This window comes from Anser anser (genome assembly GCF_964211835.1).
Source record: "Anser anser genome assembly, chromosome: 5".
NCBI classification, from domain to species: Eukaryota; Metazoa; Chordata; class Aves; order Anseriformes; family Anatidae; genus Anser; species Anser anser.
In genome coordinates, this window is record NC_139725.1 from 50,249,103 (window position 1) to 50,266,303 (window position 17,201).

Genomic DNA, 17,201 nt, shown 5'->3' on the forward strand with positions numbered 1-17,201 from the left:
TCCCTACCAACTGCCTTTTGGGCCATTTTAAAGTATCCCCTTGAAGTCCACCTCGTAAATTAGCTACAAACTTCCACACCGTACAGATTAATAACAACGTAACTGACTTTTGCATAGTTTTTTTTCTTTATTACATCCTCTTTTTCCAGAGTATGACTTACAGGGACAAAAGTTTCTCAACAGTTATGGACTTCCTGGACGCAAATTAGTCATATAATTAAATCATCTTCCAAAAGTACGACTGGAAATTAAACTAGCAGTGATGGATTGCAGGTGTTCTTTTCTGTAGCTTTATATAGTCTTAAGATGAAAACCGTAATTGTATTCTTTCAATGCTCAAGATAAAATAATTAATCAAGTGAAAATATTCCTCATTTCATCAACAGTCTTTATTTCCATGTTGTTTCTTCACCAGGCTTCAACTCTCTGTGTGGGAAGAAAAACAGAAAAGAGACTACAATTAGGATGATTTTTGTAGAATAATTACTAATATATATATAAATTATTCTAGAATACCTTGATTTTGAAAGTTATCTTAAATTTTTAGAGGTTTTTGTATGATGCAGAAATAACAGCTAAATGTCACCAGCAACTGCAAAGTGGTCATGTAACAGTGGCACAAACTATATCATTTTACTTTGTTACTCAGAACTAATCTAGCTGACACCAGAGTTTAAAAAAAAAAAATCCACCTGCAAACTGATAACATTCCTATGAGTCCATGCTACGCAGCATGATTTTTATTTCTGTTATTTGCTTAACCCCATGGTGTAATGTAAAATTAAACTGATACAGATGATGCACTGCTTTAAGTTATCTAAATTCTCCCTGAGAAATTTGCCAGCAAGCTCAAACTGATTACTGTATACAATCATACCTTTAAGTGAAGATGCAGCAATTGCCAACATAAACATTTGTGCTAATTTAAAAAATGATTACTTTTAATTACAAACTTACACAAGCATTGAGTTAATAAGTGCTGTGATAATTTTAAATTTAGGACAGAAGCTTGCTATTATCCACTGAAAATTAAAATTCAATGACTGTTTCCCACTGAGGTTTCAGAGACAAAATAATGGTTTCCATATTTCATGACTAAGAACTGGCCAGCAGTTACTAATTAACAAGCTTTGGACAGGCAAAGATTTTTCTACTGAAGTGTATATACCTTGTTTTTCCAATTACTTGATTTCAGATCAATAATTAGTTAACTAAAAACTAATTAGGAGCTGAAAAAGATCATTTTCCATTTTAAATTGACAAACATTAAGATGCAAGATATTCATTCTTCCACCTGTAGAATCTTCATGGACTTGGAGAGTAGGTAAATTCATACCCAGAGAAAATACTTCCCTAACTTGCTAGTTAGTTCTTTATGCACTTTATAAATCTGCTTCCCCCAGTTAACAAAATAACGTTAAATGCATGTTACATACACACTCCCACACATTTTCTCCTGGCCTATAAATCCCCCCAAACCCTTTTAGATATTTTCCTTGGAAATACATTTTACAGTTAAGTTTGAAGTGGTATTTTTACTACAGTCCTTCAAGATTTCTTTTTATTAGTGGTATTTAAGAACAACAGTGCTAGCCACTAACAATACTATGCTAAGATTTAGTTAATGCCATGCCACGGTAACTACACTGTGAATGGCAAAGTATAATGGAAGCAAATTGTTAAGTTTTATTCTTTTAAGATGTCTGTTTCCTAACACCATAAGTTTGTTATTCATCTGTGTGTTTACTTTTTATGTTGATCTCATGTAGTGCATCCTTCTACTAAGTTTCTTTAGACTGTACTATATATACCATACTTAAGACTCTAACAACAAACAGAGAAGCACTTTAAGTCTACTTGGCAAAATAACTGAATGTATGTGTTTAAAAGGCATAACTAAAGCAGACCTTCTATATAATAAGCTCTTGTTTCGGAAGGTTGACAGTTTTTCATCGTTCATTCTGTCCAAATAGCATCCAATCACGAATCCTAAGGGAACGAGGATGTGAACCCAGTGATCACGCACAACTTGGGCGAAATTCACCATGGCTGCTAGAAAGAAAAGTGTAACAGGTTAAGAGCTGCTAATAAATCTGTAAATAGAAGCTGTTGCGTACCTGGAATATTTAATTACACTTACTAGGATCCTACCATAGAACAACAGATATGTGGGACACTAATAGATATGAAGGCCACAAAACACTTCCTATGGGATACATTTTGTTCTCAAATACATACAAAAGTTTCTTAGAAATAATCCTAACCAACTCTTGGCCCTGGGAAATAGGATTTTATCCTAAAATGGGAGAGGAACATCTCTTCTCAAATATCACCGGTAAAACAGTCGCGTTTAACCCATCAATTTATTCATTAAAATCTAATCATGCAGAAGTTTGCTGCTCTGCAGACCATAAGAAGTGCATTTATAACACAGAATCCTACCGATGCGCGCTTTATTACCATTAACCGGACATATGGGAACTGACAGGTGAAGAAAACTGGTCGTTTGTAAAAACACATTGCGCGAATTTCGCCGGCCTCCCCACACCACAACCTCCCAGCCTCGCTGGACCGTTTATGAGACAACGAAGAAGTTTATGACCCGTTCCCGGCCGAGGGGAGGGGAGGGGAGAGGAGACAAGACTACGACGACCCCCCCCCCCTCACAGCCCACCCGCCATTACCGCTCCTTGCCGCCGCTGGGCCCCGCGCAGCGGCCGCACCAAGGGCAACGGGCGGCGCGAGCAGGCCGGGAGAGCCCACCGGCAGCACGGGGAGCGGGGGGAGCCTCCTTCACCCCCCATCGGCCCGGCGGTGGTGCCGCCCGTTCCCCTTCCACCTTCCCTCCCCCTTCTCCCCGCCCCTCACAAGATGGCGGCCGGCGGCGCCGGGGCGGGAGGCGGCGGTGGGGGCGCGCCCCGCGGGGCCTGAGGGCGGCCGGAGCCTCGAGGTAGCGGCGGCGGCGCGGGGGGCACCGCTGCGAGGCGTCCCCTCGCCGGGAGCGGCGGGCTCGGCCCGCTGCCGGGTGGCCAAGGGCTCCAGCGCTCCGAGCCGAGCTCCTCCTACTCCTCTTCCTCTTCTTCCTCCTCTTCTTCCCCGGTGAGCCCCGGCGGCGAGGCGCGGCCCCTGAGCGGCGGGGTCTGCCCCGGTGCGGGGCTCCCCTCACACCTTGGGGGGCCGCAGCCCCGGAGGTGCGGTGCTGGTCCCTGCGCTGCTTCTAGTGATCACTTATTTTGTTTTTTTAAGATATATTTCTAATAAACTTCGAAGCTTTCTCTAACAACAAAAGACCCGTAAGGATCAAAAGTTGATATCTGAAAGTTAGGGGTTGGCATCTAGCAGCTTTATTGAACAATGTTCACCACCATTGTCGTGCGTGTTCTCAGAACTTAAGAGAGAGAAATCTAAGGAAAGGGAGGGAGATCTAAATAAATAAATTTTTCCTTTGGATTACTTAATAAAATGTTTTCTTCTCCAATTCAGATTAGTTCCTTCTGAAATCAAACACTTGGACAGAAAAATGACATCGATTATCAAGCTGACCACGCTTTCAGGGGTGCAGGAGGAATCTGCCCTGTGCTATCTATTGCAAGTAGATGAATTCCGTTTTCTTTTGGACTGTGGCTGGGATGAAAACTTTTCTATGGACATTATTGACTCCCTAAGGAAGTAAGTAGCTTCCACGCTTTAAATAGGTCTTGTCTTTTTCTGAAAGTTTTCAAAATGCCAGTCATTGGTATCTATATGGTGATGTTACATCCAAAGTTGTTCTTACTTGCTCAAAATATGCCTTATGTGAAGGGTACTACTAAAGGATACTACTAAAAATCTCTAGTAAATTTTTTTTAGTCTAACAAGTAACCTCAATTAACTGTAGTTCTCAAACTATTCAGTTTGTTTTGGTTTGGATGTTTTGTTTTGTGTTTTTACATACACTCTGCTCTGTATCAAGTTTATGGGAGGCTGACCTTGGCCCTAAAATAGTTTAGGATGTTTAACTAAGTTTTAAATGAAAGAGGCCTTATTGTATAGAGGCTGAAGATAAAGTAGTTCAACTCTTGCCTCGTATTTCAAGTTTAACGAACTGTCAGTCTGGAAAACGGCTTCTGTTAGTATCCCAGCCCTGTCAAGAAATCAACTTGTCTAGACTTTAATACTGAATTCTCGCACGTTTACAGTGAGGAGCTTTCCTGATGCATGAGTTGATTGCTGGTAAAAGACTGAAACATAAGAAATCTGTGAAACATAAAACATCCTGTGTTTTTAGTTATGACTTTTTAAAGTAAAATCAAAATTTATATACCACTTTTCTTGAATTATAACTTGACTGTTTCAATTTGAAAAAAAACAAACACAACAAAACATTTGGATTTGATTCTTATCAATATAAAGATTATTGACTCTTGGATTCTGTTACTTGTCTCTTCTTATCTGAAGAAAAGTTGTAGTCTGCTTTAGGTTTTTAGATATATAAACCTGCCTGCACCAAAAATACTTTCGACTCTTCAGTTCATGAACTTTTTGGTGTCAGAGTAAATGTTAAGGTCTTTCTAATCAAGAATTTAATGTGAAACTTTTTAAAGTTCATACATGACCCAGGCCTTGAAGTTACATTTTCAGAACTCACTTGTGTATTTAAGTTCTAACATTACTTGAGAACATTTGGAAATATCTCCAACTTTTAATGAAGTTTTTTAAACCTGGAAGGATTTGAATTTTCTTGTTTGGCATTCAGATTGTGTAGTTGTCTCAAAATAGTCATAGTCAGAAGTGTATAATACCATTCAGAACTCTTTTCGCCAACTTCTGTTGTCCTTCCTTTGTAGACATGTACACCAGGTTGATGCTGTTCTCCTTTCTCATCCTGACCCTCTACACCTTGGTGCTCTCCCATATGCGGTTGGAAAAATGGGGTTGAATTGTGCCATTTATGCAACTATTCCTGTATATAAAATGGGACAGATGTTTATGTATGACCTCTATCAGGTATATTTAAGTTCATACTTTAATACGCAACATCGTTGGTAAGGTAGATGGCTCAAGTTTTTGAACATTCTTTGCTTCTTATTTGTTTTAGTCCCGCCATAATACTGAAGATTTCACACTCTTTACGTTGGATGATGTAGATGCAGCCTTTGATAAGATACAACAGCTCAAGTTTTCTCAGATTGTGAACTTGAAAGGTAAAGTTGTTCTGTAAGGAACAGTTTTGATAAACTGCTTCTAGTGACTGTTACTTTCATTAACAGTTAAGGTAACTTTTTAAAAGGGGTATGTCTATGAAAGTTAAGCATTTTTGCAGGTCTGAATTCAGTAACACTGTGCCAGTCTATATCAGCTGAACACATGGCATTAGTAATTGTATATGGTAGTGGGTCGAACTTCCATTTAATGAGGAGGAGGCTATGCCAAAGCATATTTAGGCACTAGTTTCTCCTTTTTTTTTTTTTGTAACTTTTCTTGGTGTTTATTCACATCTCTAAAAAATACTTATTCATACCTCAGAGCTCCTCAGTAACCAGTGACACAAAAGCAAGTAACAAATAACATGCAGATAGTAAGTTTTAGCGTGTGAATGGTTTAACGAGGTCTTTGCAGACTCTGAATGATACTCAATGTAGCTTATTGCTAGGAACTGTGGCGTACAGATAATCAGCATATTTTCGCTGTTGCTGAATTCAAAGATCAGAATGAAATGGAAACGCTGTCCTTGCACAGACACACATAAGCTGATCACCAGCAGCTTGTCGCCGAGATCTCCCAGCTCCTCAATGCTGCTTGCTGAAATTCTTGCCCTGTAATTTGGCATCCCATGTCCATTTTTCTTTTCCATTCTTGAAAGGCTGCTGACGCTTTTTCAAGGTATTTGTAGCAAGGATATATCTGTGCTACCAACTTTTACATCTGGTAAGAGTTTTAGTGAAAAACTGTATCAAAACACCTTACTTTTTTCATATTTAATGGAACTGACTTGAAGTTTTGATGGATGCATCTAAGAAGATAATGCACGTTCTAATCATTATTAAAGTTCTGCAATTGTGAAGTTCTAGGTGGTGTCATGGATCAAAGACAATGAATAACGGTCATGGTTGCTCTAGTTTTACTCTGACAAAGATCAAGGCTAGCATGAGTGACAAGAAGCAGCCATGCATTTAAAAAAGTAAGAAAAGCGGCATGTAGTGCTGAAAAGATCAGTCATCCCTGACTGTAGCACGTAGACATCTTTCCTTGGAATTCTTTCACTTGCATGTTTGTTGTTCTGGCAAATTTCTGTTTTTTGTAGCTTACATTTTTTTTCCTAAGCACTTAGACAGTGAATGATACAGTAAGTATTTTGTGTTGCAGCAGAGGGGGATGTGCCTTTCACCAGCTTACTTGCTTTCCTGGGATGTGTTTGTTATGTAACTTGCTGCTGTTTAGGTCTGTAGTTACAGCAGCTTGGCAATGCCACTGAGTACTGGTGGGAGGCGGCGTGAAGAAGTGCTCTTTGCTTTAGTTTCTTTTTCTGGAGACAGAGTAGAAATGAATTGCAAGAAGTGTAACATCGTGAAGTTACTGGTTAGATGGCAAGGAGAGAGATGCTACTGATTTTCACACTTCATTTGATTTTTTTCCAGGTAACAGTTTTGGAGTTATTTTTTTACTTTTTATTTAGAGTAATGGATTTTAGTACATGTGATGTACCTAAAATATTGAGAGGTTTTTAAAAGATGGTTCTTTTTTGTAGGCAAAGGACATGGTCTGTCAATCACACCATTGCCAGCTGGTCACATGATAGGAGGCACAATTTGGAAGATTGTCAAAGATGGAGAGGAAGAAATTGTTTATGCAGTTGATTTCAACCACAAGAGGGAGATGTAAGTTCAATGTAGCTATCTATATTTCTTAGATGTGTTAGGTGTGCATCACTTTGTGTAATAAATAGGTATGGAAGTAGCAGTGCTTTTCCATACATAAGACCACTAATTTCACATGCATTCAGATGAATTGATTTGAAAGAAAGACAAGAAAATAAACATTGAAATAAGATATTTTTTCGCATTAATAGTCCTTAATACGTTTTGTATTATGCATCAAGCCAAATTTAATAATTGAAACATAGAATCATAGAATATCCCAAGTTGGAAGGGACGCACAAAAATGATTGAGTCCAACTCCTGGCTCCACACAGGACGTTCCAAAAATTAAACCACATTTTGAAGAGCATTGTCCAGATACTTCTTGAACCGTGGCAGGCTGGGTGCTCTGACCGCATCTCTGGGGAACCTGTTCCAGGCTCTAATTTAGGTCTGTTCCAGGTATAATTAAAGTTATATGAAAGAGGCTTTTGGGGAATGAGAAGAGAAGAAGGTAGAGAAATGAAACTAATTGAAACTGCCTTTGTTCTTACTAATCAATTGTAGATATTAAATATAATTTATGCTATGTGTCAACCGCCTCAAAATTACTCGTACGTTAGGACTTTGAATCTTTTTAAACATCCTCTTATTCTTGGTCTAAAGTCTTTTCTGTAAGAAGCTCTTTGATTTGTTTATATGTGATACAATAGTTTTCTATTATTGAGGAGTTTGACTTCTGTACACGTAAAAATCTGGAAGCTGGCTGTCTTATTTTTTCTTGTAAAATGGAAATGCAGAAAGTGAGTTTTGACCTTTTTTCCACAGCCATCTGAATGGATGTTCTTTGGAAATGTTGAGCAGGCCTTCATTGCTTATTACAGATTCATTTAATGCTACTTATGTACAACCCAGGAGGAAGCAACGGGATGAGCAGCTACTGAGTATGTATTCTGTTCTGGGGTTCAAGATAGCAGTAACAGGTTTTATTACCACTGTAAATTGTTTTCCTGTAAGAAGCTCACCAGTATCTAAATTAAGAAACTTTATTAAAACTTAACAAATTTTGAATTAGTCTTTCCTGATGGTACTGATGCTGTAGATAAAACATTTTCCTAAAGACAAAGAATTGTACCCTATATAAAACTGAAAAAAGTGTATTTTATCCAGTATCATTTGATTTCTTAAGGAATTTTTGAATGACCTTCAGTAATGCAATCTTCTTTTTTTTAAGCTCCATTCTACAGATTGTATTTATTTATTTTAAAAAGTAATATCAGGGCAGTGGGATCTTCAGAGCTACCAAGAAAAGTCCAACTCCTTTTAATTTAATTGGAAACGTAGTTTTGGTTCTGTCTTGAAGTTCAATGTATTTCAGAGTTCAGTTTGCTTTTAACTAATGACTGTCAGTGTGATACAGGAGGGGAAAAAACAAAACACCACCCCACAAACACCCTACTTGTGGTTTAAAGTGTAAGCATTTTTTTTGTTTTGTTTTAATTCTTTTTAGCTAATGTTTTGGAGACGTTACGAGGTGATGGAAATGTATTAATAGCTGTGGATACAGCAGGCAGAGTTCTGGAACTTGCTCAACTTCTTGATCAGATCTGGAGAACAAAAGATGCAGGATTAGGAGTCTACTCTCTAGCACTTCTGAATAATGTCAGCTACAATGTAGTGGAGTTCTCTAAATCACAGGTTTGGTTTGTTTTCATTTTAAAATGCAATTGTGAAGAGCATAACAGGATGTATATTCAAGAGCTTTTTTTTTTTTTTCCCCAACAGTGTTTAAAAAGAAAGCCAAAGACTGGGTGTTACCTTATTCTAGAGTTGGTATTTCTCTCTCAAATGTTCTGATCAAGTGACACAGTGTCTAGTCATGGCTACTGCTGTGCTTCTTGATACTCGTTTCTACTTTCTTTTTAATCACAAGACTTGTCAGTATAGAGTATAGCTATTAAAAAGTACTCATTTCTGTGGTGTTCACACTCAGCATTATTTCTATACACACTGAGAAACCTTGATGTAATCACACATATTTCAGCCCTGTACTTACTGTCAGGTTTGTACGTTTTTACATTTTTTTCCTGTTAATAATTTTTTCTTAATACATATTTTAGGTTGAATGGATGAGCGATAAGTTGATGAGGTGCTTTGAAGACAAGCGAAACAATCCTTTCCAATTCCGCCATCTCTCCTTATGTCATAGTCTTTCTGATCTGGCTCGAGTGCCTAGTCCAAAAGTTGTTCTTGCCAGTCAACCTGATTTAGAGTGTGGGTTTTCAAGAGATCTTTTCATTCAGTGGTGCCAGGATTCCAAAAACTCTATAATTTTAACTTACCGCACTACACCTGGAACATTAGCCCGATTCCTGATTGATAATCCTTCTGAGAAGGTTATAGATATTGAGGTAAGAATTTGTCCATTTATCTAAAAGTTTTTGTTGTGGGCCATCTGGCGGGGTATAAGCAAAACTGAATTTAGTGGGTTTTTTTTTGACTGCTGAAAATGCTTCTAGTGGTGGAAGGAAATCTGAAATAAGTATATTGCATATATAACATGTTAAGGATAAATTTGCATAAAAATAGATCTTACATTAGGAATTGTTTTTCAGTGGTGTGGTAGAATTAATACTTAACAGAGATGAGCATGAAGTTGCTTTTAAATATTTATTGTTAAACAACGCTTCTTATGTCTTTTTTATTATTAAAAACAAATCTGTTGACGGTTTAGATGCAGATCACAATATGCTATGTATTATTCTTGCTGGAAATGACTTCGGTTTGGGATGAGGGGAGAATCGAGTCAAATCAGTGTAGTATATCTCACCAGAATTAAAAAGATAAGTGAGATTTAGGAATTAAAAGAATACAATTAATTATTAATCATGTTTTCAAATTATTTTCAAGTAGTATACCTACATCTACTCTCTGGTAAATGCTGGCAATTTACAGGAGTCCCCTGTGGTCGCAGTGATAACTTCAATCCTGATGATACAGCCTGCTTTTAGTTTTAGATTGGATTGGAAATGTTCAATTACAGTACTAGACTTATTTCTAGATTTCTGCGTTATCCAGTGTGACCTATATTCCAATTTGCTCTGTGGAAAACAAGAAACAAAACTTGATGTTGCATTGACTACTAGTATAGCATTTTGCAAGGTTCACTTTTTGTTAGTTACACAAAGGTCAAAAAAAACCCTGCTCATTATAGGGTATTTGCATTCAGTTATTGAAGAGAGATGTTTCCTGAAGATGTTCTAAGGAATTTTTATAAAGCTAATTGGTTTTCATACCTTAGAAATGTTTTTCTGTTAAAGTAGTCTCTGCTAATTGATAACATTATTATGGTGTTGCCATGCTAAGGTGCCACACATTTACATATTCTTGTCTGTACGTGACAAACAAGTTGCATTTGCCCTTGGTACTTAAATTAAATGTTATCTTACCAGCAGCGTGTAGGAGAAATACTAAAATCATGTCAGCTACTCACAGTAATGTCAATTTTTATTCTATCTGTAAGTTGAGAAGACGTGTCAAGTTGGAAGGAAAAGAACTTGAAGAGTACCTAGAAAAGGAGAAACTAAAGAAAGAAGCGGCTAAAAAGTTAGAACAGTCTAAAGAGTAAGTATGTGGGCTGTTGCATTCTGCTGTTATTGTTAGAGTTGATATTTGTGTGATCAGCTTGATGCGTCAACTGTTTACAGGGATAAATGAAAATCATGGTTTTGGTAGGCTTGTCTGAGGGCATTGAGGAGTCAGAAATGGTTGTCTTTAATCTGTCGTTAAGATAGACCTGTTTCATCTGCTGTTTGTGAACAACTTCTCAGATGCATAAACTGTCCTTGACCTTAGTCAGTGTGTTTATGTAATTCTAAACCTGAATTAAAAAGAAAATGCTGTTCTTCTTGGAATGCCATTTCAGGGCAGATATCGATTCCAGTGATGAGAGTGATGCCGAAGAAGATATTGATCAGCCAACTGTACATAAGACCAAACATGATTTGATGATGAAGGGTGAAGGTAGCCGGAAAGGAAGCTTCTTCAAACAAGCAAAGAAATCTTATCCAATGTTTCCAGCCCCCGAAGAAAGAATTAAATGGGATGAATATGGCGAGATTATCAAGTATGTAGAGAAAGCAGTGATAGTGCCTAGTAACATGTAACAGCTATGAAACAGTTCAAAAATAGAAGTAATAAAAATAAAAATCAGCGTTCTCTCCCTTGCTACACTGTTATGTTCAGTCCTAAACACGGTAACATTTGAATGGCTTCTGTAAAACAGTTTGTGCTAAGTTTCACAGGAAGCTTCTGATAAGGATTGAAGCTGCAGAGCACTGATTCTTGGCATAAGCTTACATCTTTTAGATTGTGTTTTCACGACTTTTTTTTTTTTGCTTTTATTTTTATGAGAGAAGATTAAATTTTTTTGAACCTGACATTTTTTCTACTTTAAATGACACATAATTTTCGTAAATTTACTATGACAGGAAGGAGCATCTTTCAACCTAGGAAAATCTAGCAATATTTGTACTACTTGTGTGAGGAATACATGCTAGAAACCTTCAACATGCTAATGTTCTGGAAGATATCAAAAGCGTGTTTATTTTTGAGTTATGAAGGTGATATTTTCCAAATGAGCTCTGTTCACATGTGAAAATATTGAAGGCAAGTGTAATAAAACTGTTAGCACTAACGATTCTAAAAGAAGTCAGTAGTTATAATGAGGATTACTTGTTTCTATACTATGTAGTGCTTTGCAGTCACTATAAGACTATTAAAAACAAAATGCCTTTCATCCTTTAGACCTGAAGATTTTCTGGTTCCAGAACTTCAGGCAACAGAAGAAGAAAAAAGCAAATTAGAATCTGGTTTGACAAATGGAGAGGAGCCTATGGACCAGGATTTATCAGATGTTCCCACCAAATGTATTTCAGCAACAGAATCCATGGAAATTAAGTGAGTGGCTTTGTTCTGATTTTTGGTAACTTCATAGCTAGGGAGGTTACTGTTCAGAAGGCCAATGCGTTGTAACCAGCATTCAGCTGTTTTGCCTTCTTTCCAGAACTACTTGTTCCAGCTAAAATACATGCTTTTTTTTTTCCTGAGAAGAAAAAAAAAATATTTGAAGTGATTGGGTTTTTTACATTGTGACAGTAGGCAGTGGCTACATTTATTTCTCATGCAACAAGAGGGTCTTTTGTAGAAGTGCTAATAGGAAATGTATGCCAACGTGGTATCAGCTGTTAATAGTGCCTAAATTTCACATTCTGTTTTGCTTTGAATTCTGCTTGTTACCTGTTTTGATATGAAGGGATAATTGGAGAATTCCAGTACTACATGTGTCTCCTGAGTCTGTCCTCCAAAGTTTCTGATGCTAGAGGATTCCTTGGAGCTACTAAGTGTGTGCTGATATTGTTGCTTGTAGGGAAAGATAGCGTGTTGTGGGCAGCTCTGCAAAATTCATTACGGAAAAATGTTGTGTACTGAATTGTATGCAGCTGTGTACGATTCCAGTGAGTCTTCAGCTTTAGGAGCCTTAGTCCATGCTATTAGAATAGTGGCACGGGTATTGTGCAAATTGGGTAAAAGGCTAGTTTGGAATTAAGAAAGTGGGATAGGATTCTCTTTTCTTCTCCAGAATAATCACAATTAGCTTTTTACTAGTCTTTCTGGGAGCATGGTACAGAATCTTACAGCTCTTACTCTTAAGAAATATGTACTTTGGTTCCTATGTGAGGAGAAGTGTAAAAGGAAGAGCAAATGATACAACAGTTTGTCAGCACAGATAAGCAAGTGTGTATGTATATTTTGCTAACAAGGGTTGAACTTATTCACGTACTCTTAAGTCATGTTTTGATAACTATGTAAGTGAATTTTGGGAATTTATAGTGTTAAATATATGTATGTGCTGATATCTGGCAATTCTTTATTTTACTGATCCGTAAAACAGCTTGTGCTGACAGCTTTTTTGATGTAGAATATTTTAAAAGTATTTTTCATTTTTTAAATCAAAATTTTTGATCAAACTTTGAGTGTTTCAAAATATTTTCTTTAATCTTAAAATCTGTTCTTCTTTTTTTTAATTCAAACTAGAGCTAGGGTTACATACATTGACTACGAAGGACGCTCAGATGGGGACTCAATTAAAAAAATTATTAACCAAATGAAACCAAGACAATTGATCATTGTCCATGGACCACCTGAAGCCAGCCAGGACCTTGCAGAATGTTGCAGAGCTTTTGGTGGAAAAGACATTAAAGTTTACATGCCAAAACTACATGAAACTGTAGATGCAACCAGTGAAACTCATATTTATCAGGTAAGCTACAGGATTGTGTTACTTATGTAAATATTGTCAACTGTAATAAAGCTGTACTGGCAGGCTTTCTTATTTGGCCCTCTGTTTTTTTGGGAGAGAAGATGCACAAAGCTACATATCTGTACACTTGATTTTGACACTGGCAGCTTTTTTCTGTCTTATGAGTAGGCATTCTCCTTATGCTCAAATGAATTTTACTCCTAAGTGCTTAAAACAAAACTTGAATGTGAGATCAGTCCACTTTTGCCTGTAATGCAGAAAGCAAAGTTTATGTCCACGAGAACATCAGTTTGCTTTAGTCTTAGTGGACTTATTGTGTCTGTATTTAAGGTGCCACTGTATGCTACAACTGCTTGCAACTCAGAATTCTTTCTCTAATCTCAAGAGGAGACTTAGCAAAGAAGAAGAAAAAAAAGTATGAGACCCTTTGTACCCAAATAGTACTTGGGAATAAACAAGTACAGTCAGGAGCAAGTTAATGTTAAAGAAATTATTTAAAAGGTACCTCTGCTTACCACCACCTCTTTTCTCCTCACAAAAAAAAAAAAAAAGTGAGGTAATGGTAAAATGTTGCACTTTCTTTAATACATTACATTTAGTTTTCATCTTTAAACTCAAAATGAGAAAACTTGGATAATTTGTGTGAAGCATATGAAAATTTCATATGGTCCTGGTGGAAATTTTGAAGTTGTTCAGAGGAAAGCATCTCACATGCAGTTTAGGTATTAAGTCTTTTAAGCCTTCTGTCCTTTTAAAGTTAATAGGAAAACATCAGTAGAATTGTTGAAAGGTGTTTTTGCTACGTTACAGAGAAAAATCTGTTACCTGTGGAAGCAGAAAGCTCCAGTTACTCAAAATTAATATGTTTGGAGATTATTAAAACAGCAGTGTTTTCTGTTTGTTTTTTGTTGTTTTTTTTTTTTGTTTTTTTTTTGTTTTTTTTTTAAAAAAAGCTCTGAGGATTGCTAGTGTGAAAGAAATGAGATTTCTGATTTTTCACAAAATATTTATCTGAATAAAAATTTAATATCTCCATATTTTGTTTCAGTTTTATCTTATAAGGGGGTAGTTCAGTCTTCAAAGATTTAAATTTTTTGTTTTCAATTGGAAGCTGTCTGAAGAGATGAAGTACATCGGAGACATTGAATTAGAAAATAAATGGGAGCGGGATGTTGGAAACCTAATGCCTTTTGGGTGAATTGTGTTGCAGATAGTTAATTAGTTGCAATTTCATTTGTACAGTTGCAGCCTTGATTCTGCTATTGTGATCCTGCACAATCTCATGTGGATAGCAGTCTTTCAGAGTAGGGTTTTAATGAGTTCGAGTCCTGGAATGTGCCAGAGGAATCAGGGTAATGTTTTGGTCACTTAGTCTGATATTTACAACATCCCCTCTTGCAATAAAATATTAATTATCATTTTTTTTAAAGAAGGTTGAAGTTTGGAGCTCCAGTTTAGTAACCTGAATGTAGCTGTGTAAATTTTCCATAGATTTACTAAGGCCAACTGAAGAATCCCTTGGCCACAAAAAAATTCTGATGTTTTAAAAGTCAATGATTGTTCCTGCCATAAATTTAACTTGTTTGCAGTCATGTAAGTTTCTTATTTTAATCAAGAAAAACAAAGGTATTGTTCTTGGTTTCTTTTTTTTTTTAAGTTGACTGCTGATATCAAGTTTATACAAACTGTTTTTTAAGTATTGAATGTCTTGCCTTAGAGATACCAATTTCTTTCTCTCTCCAAAAGACTATGAGTCAAACCTGTGCAGAAAGATGGTGAAAGGGAAACTGCTAATTTTGGAAACTTGAAGTAAGAACCGTGTGTTTTCCATCAAACCAACAGTACTTTTATTTTTGTGCAACCCAGGTCAGGTTAAAAGATTCTCTTGTCAGCTCCCTTCAGTTCTGTAAAGCCAAGGATGCTGAGTTGGCTTGGATAGATGGTGTCCTGGACATGCGAGTTTCAAAAGTGGATACGGGAGTTATTTTGGAAGAGGGAGAGCTGAGGGAAGATGAAGACTTAGAGATGCAAGTGGATATGCCTTCTTCGGACTCTAGTGTCATTGCACAACAAAAGGCCATGAAAAGCCTCTTTGGTGACGATGATAAGGAGATGTGTGAGGAGAGTGAGATCATTCCTACTTTGGAACCTCTGCCACCTCATGAGGTATAGGAACTTCCCTGATTTCTTTCTAGTACTTAGAGGTTAATAACTGTGATCTTATTCAAATGAAAGTCTAACTGAAACTGGTGTTTCATGTTTGGTTTTCTCTTAGTTAAGCCTGCTACTGTTCCTTCAGATTTTAAGCTTTTCAGCAAGGATGATCTGTTGCATTCACAAATAGTGCCTAGCATACAGTTACCAACTATTTGTGAATGAGATCGTAATGTTTCGTATTTGTAGTTAGTACTTGTGGATTTGTAAATCGGTTATTTAGTCACTCTTGGGTCTTGTTCTGTTCTGTTGATGCTATGGGAATTACTTCATATGCTTAAGTAGAAATATATGTCTTGGAAATTCATATACCTCTGCCTCTAGTAGTGATCTGAGTTCATTAATTTAATTTTTCTTTACATTGTTCTTCACTCTGAAATGAAAATAGTTGCTTGTGTGAATAGATGTTATTTCATTTTTCAGTGAATTACTAAAATAACTCCTAATCCATGAATTACATCTTAAGATACTGTTGTACAGTCCTAAATGTAGTCTGTTTCAGGAGTTAGATAAATGTGGAGACAACTCTAAAGTCTCTTCATACTTCGGTGACAGTTGTCATGGATCTGTAGTGATCAGCAGTACAGCTTACTGCATCTCTGTTCCTGGTCGTAACACGTCATGGAAGATATCTTCAAGGGCAGTTTTGTCTGCAATATGTGAATGCAGAAAGAAATCGTTTTTTTTACTTGACAAGTAATTTCTATGTTTTCCTGTCCTGGAAACATCTTGCTGCAAGTAGACAGAAATAGAACCTTCTTATTCATAGTCCCCCAGCCTGTCCGTAGGCCATGCTGTTGCCAACGCAATGATGAGGAGATACTTGGAAAAATGGAAGACAACAAGTAGCAGGAGTATTAAAATTTTATGTGTTGTTTAAAGGTTCTTGGACACCAGTCTGTGTTTATGAATGAGCCAAGACTATCTGACTTCAAGCAAGTTCTCTTGCGAGAAGGTATACAAGCTGAATTTGTAGGAGGAGTGCTTGTCTGCAACAATCTGGTGGCTGTTCGCAGGGTAGGTGTTCTGTCTCTTAAACTCTTTGGTAAATAATATTCTAAATGAAAATTAAATGTCTTGTTAGTGTAAAGATAATAAACTGAAACATGTCTTTTGTTTCAGACCGAAACAGGACGCATTGGATTGGAAGGCTGTCTCTGTCAAGACTTCTATAGAATAAGAGACCTTTTATACAAGCAATATGCTATTGTCTAAAGGAGGTTCTGCAAGGTGTTTTTACTTGAACTTGTAAAGATGATGAGGAATTCTCTCAGTCTTGACTTTTTGTAGTTTTCTAATTTATACAAGGGAGAAGTAATTCATAAAGAACAGTTAACTACCCTGAACATGTAAATAACTGCTACTGTCACTCTTCATAAACTTGTTGGTACATTCCATGTTCTTGACTCAAAACTGTTATGACTTGCCATCTCCTACGTAACACATTATAAATGAGTTTATGGCTATGAACCCTTTCTCAGGAAAGGTTCACATTGACAGGACGTGTTGTGGTTTGATAGATTCCCTGCCAAAGAGTACAAAGTCATTCTTCTATTCTAAAATAAGATTAAATATGGAAGTGGTTTTTGTCCTTTTTGGAAGAGGCTTGAGTCCTTTTTTTTGTTTGTTTTAAATGGAGTTCAGTTACGTTTTCAGTAGCCCACTTAAAGTTGACTACGTAAATGTTCCCCCAGTGTTCATCTGGCCGTGTCTTAATGTTGTTGCTGTCTGCTCTTACTTGTTTGTTCCAGTACAGCATTTCATATTCTATATGAAGTATTAATCTGCAGGATCAAAAAATTGCTTTGAACAGCTACATTAAGAAGACT

The 17,201-nt window shown here is 36.8% G+C and overlaps 2 protein-coding genes across 6 annotated transcripts; one reads left to right on the top strand and one right to left on the bottom strand.

Moving 5' to 3' along the window:
* Positions 1–107: 107 nt before the first annotated feature.
* NDUFB1 (NADH:ubiquinone oxidoreductase subunit B1) lies at positions 108–2,825 on the bottom strand. Of its 4 annotated transcripts, none has more exons than XM_083838327.1 (3): positions 2,685–2,825; positions 1,908–2,049; positions 108–426 (listed from the first exon to the last, which is right to left on the bottom strand). In XM_083838327.1, the coding sequence occupies exons 2-3, from the start codon at positions 2,045–2,047 to the stop codon at positions 390–392; spliced, it is 177 nt and encodes a 58-aa protein (XP_083694453.1). In that variant the 5' UTR covers positions 2,048–2,049; positions 2,685–2,825; the 3' UTR covers positions 108–389. The 4 variants fall into 4 exon arrangements, with proteins under 4 accessions (XP_083694453.1, XP_083694452.1, XP_083694454.1 ...); XM_083838326.1 differs by having other exon boundaries at positions 1,908–2,052; XM_083838328.1 differs by lacking the exon at positions 2,685–2,825 and adding an exon at positions 2,461–2,602 and having other exon boundaries at positions 1,908–2,052.
* Positions 2,803–16,973, top strand: CPSF2 (cleavage and polyadenylation specific factor 2). 2 transcript variants are annotated; one of them, XM_083838294.1, is made up of 15 exons: positions 2,803–2,950; positions 3,484–3,669; positions 4,827–4,986; positions 5,078–5,183; positions 6,728–6,857; positions 7,665–7,780; positions 8,347–8,534; positions 8,957–9,247; positions 10,360–10,460; positions 10,762–10,962; positions 11,643–11,795; positions 12,933–13,158; positions 15,025–15,324; positions 16,255–16,389; positions 16,495–16,973. In XM_083838294.1, the coding sequence occupies exons 2-15, from the start codon at positions 3,521–3,523 to the stop codon at positions 16,585–16,587; spliced, it is 2,349 nt and encodes a 782-aa protein (XP_083694420.1). In that variant the 5' UTR covers positions 2,803–2,950; positions 3,484–3,520; the 3' UTR covers positions 16,588–16,973. The 2 variants fall into 2 exon arrangements, with proteins under 2 accessions (XP_083694420.1, XP_083694419.1); XM_083838293.1 differs by having other exon boundaries at positions 2,866–3,099.
* Positions 16,974–17,201: the final 228 nt, after the last annotated feature.

Excerpts from the sequence above, each read along its gene's own strand:
- NDUFB1 (XM_083838327.1), bottom strand. The coding sequence starts at position 2,047 with ATGGTGAATTTCGCCCAAGTTGTGCGTGATCACTGGGTTCACATCCTC. Across the intron at positions 427-1,907 it reads AAGAGCTTATTATATAGAAG|AGAGTTGAAGCCTGGTGAAG; the intron begins GTCTGCTTTAGT and ends CTTCCCACACAG.
- CPSF2 (XM_083838294.1), top strand. The coding sequence starts at position 3,521 with ATGACATCGATTATCAAGCTGACCACGCTTTCAGGGGTGCAGGAGGAA. Across the intron at positions 7,781-8,346 it reads ACGGGATGAGCAGCTACTGA|CTAATGTTTTGGAGACGTTA; the intron begins GTATGTATTCTG and ends AATTCTTTTTAG. Across the intron at positions 9,248-10,359 it reads AGAAGGTTATAGATATTGAG|TTGAGAAGACGTGTCAAGTT; the intron begins GTAAGAATTTGT and ends TCTATCTGTAAG.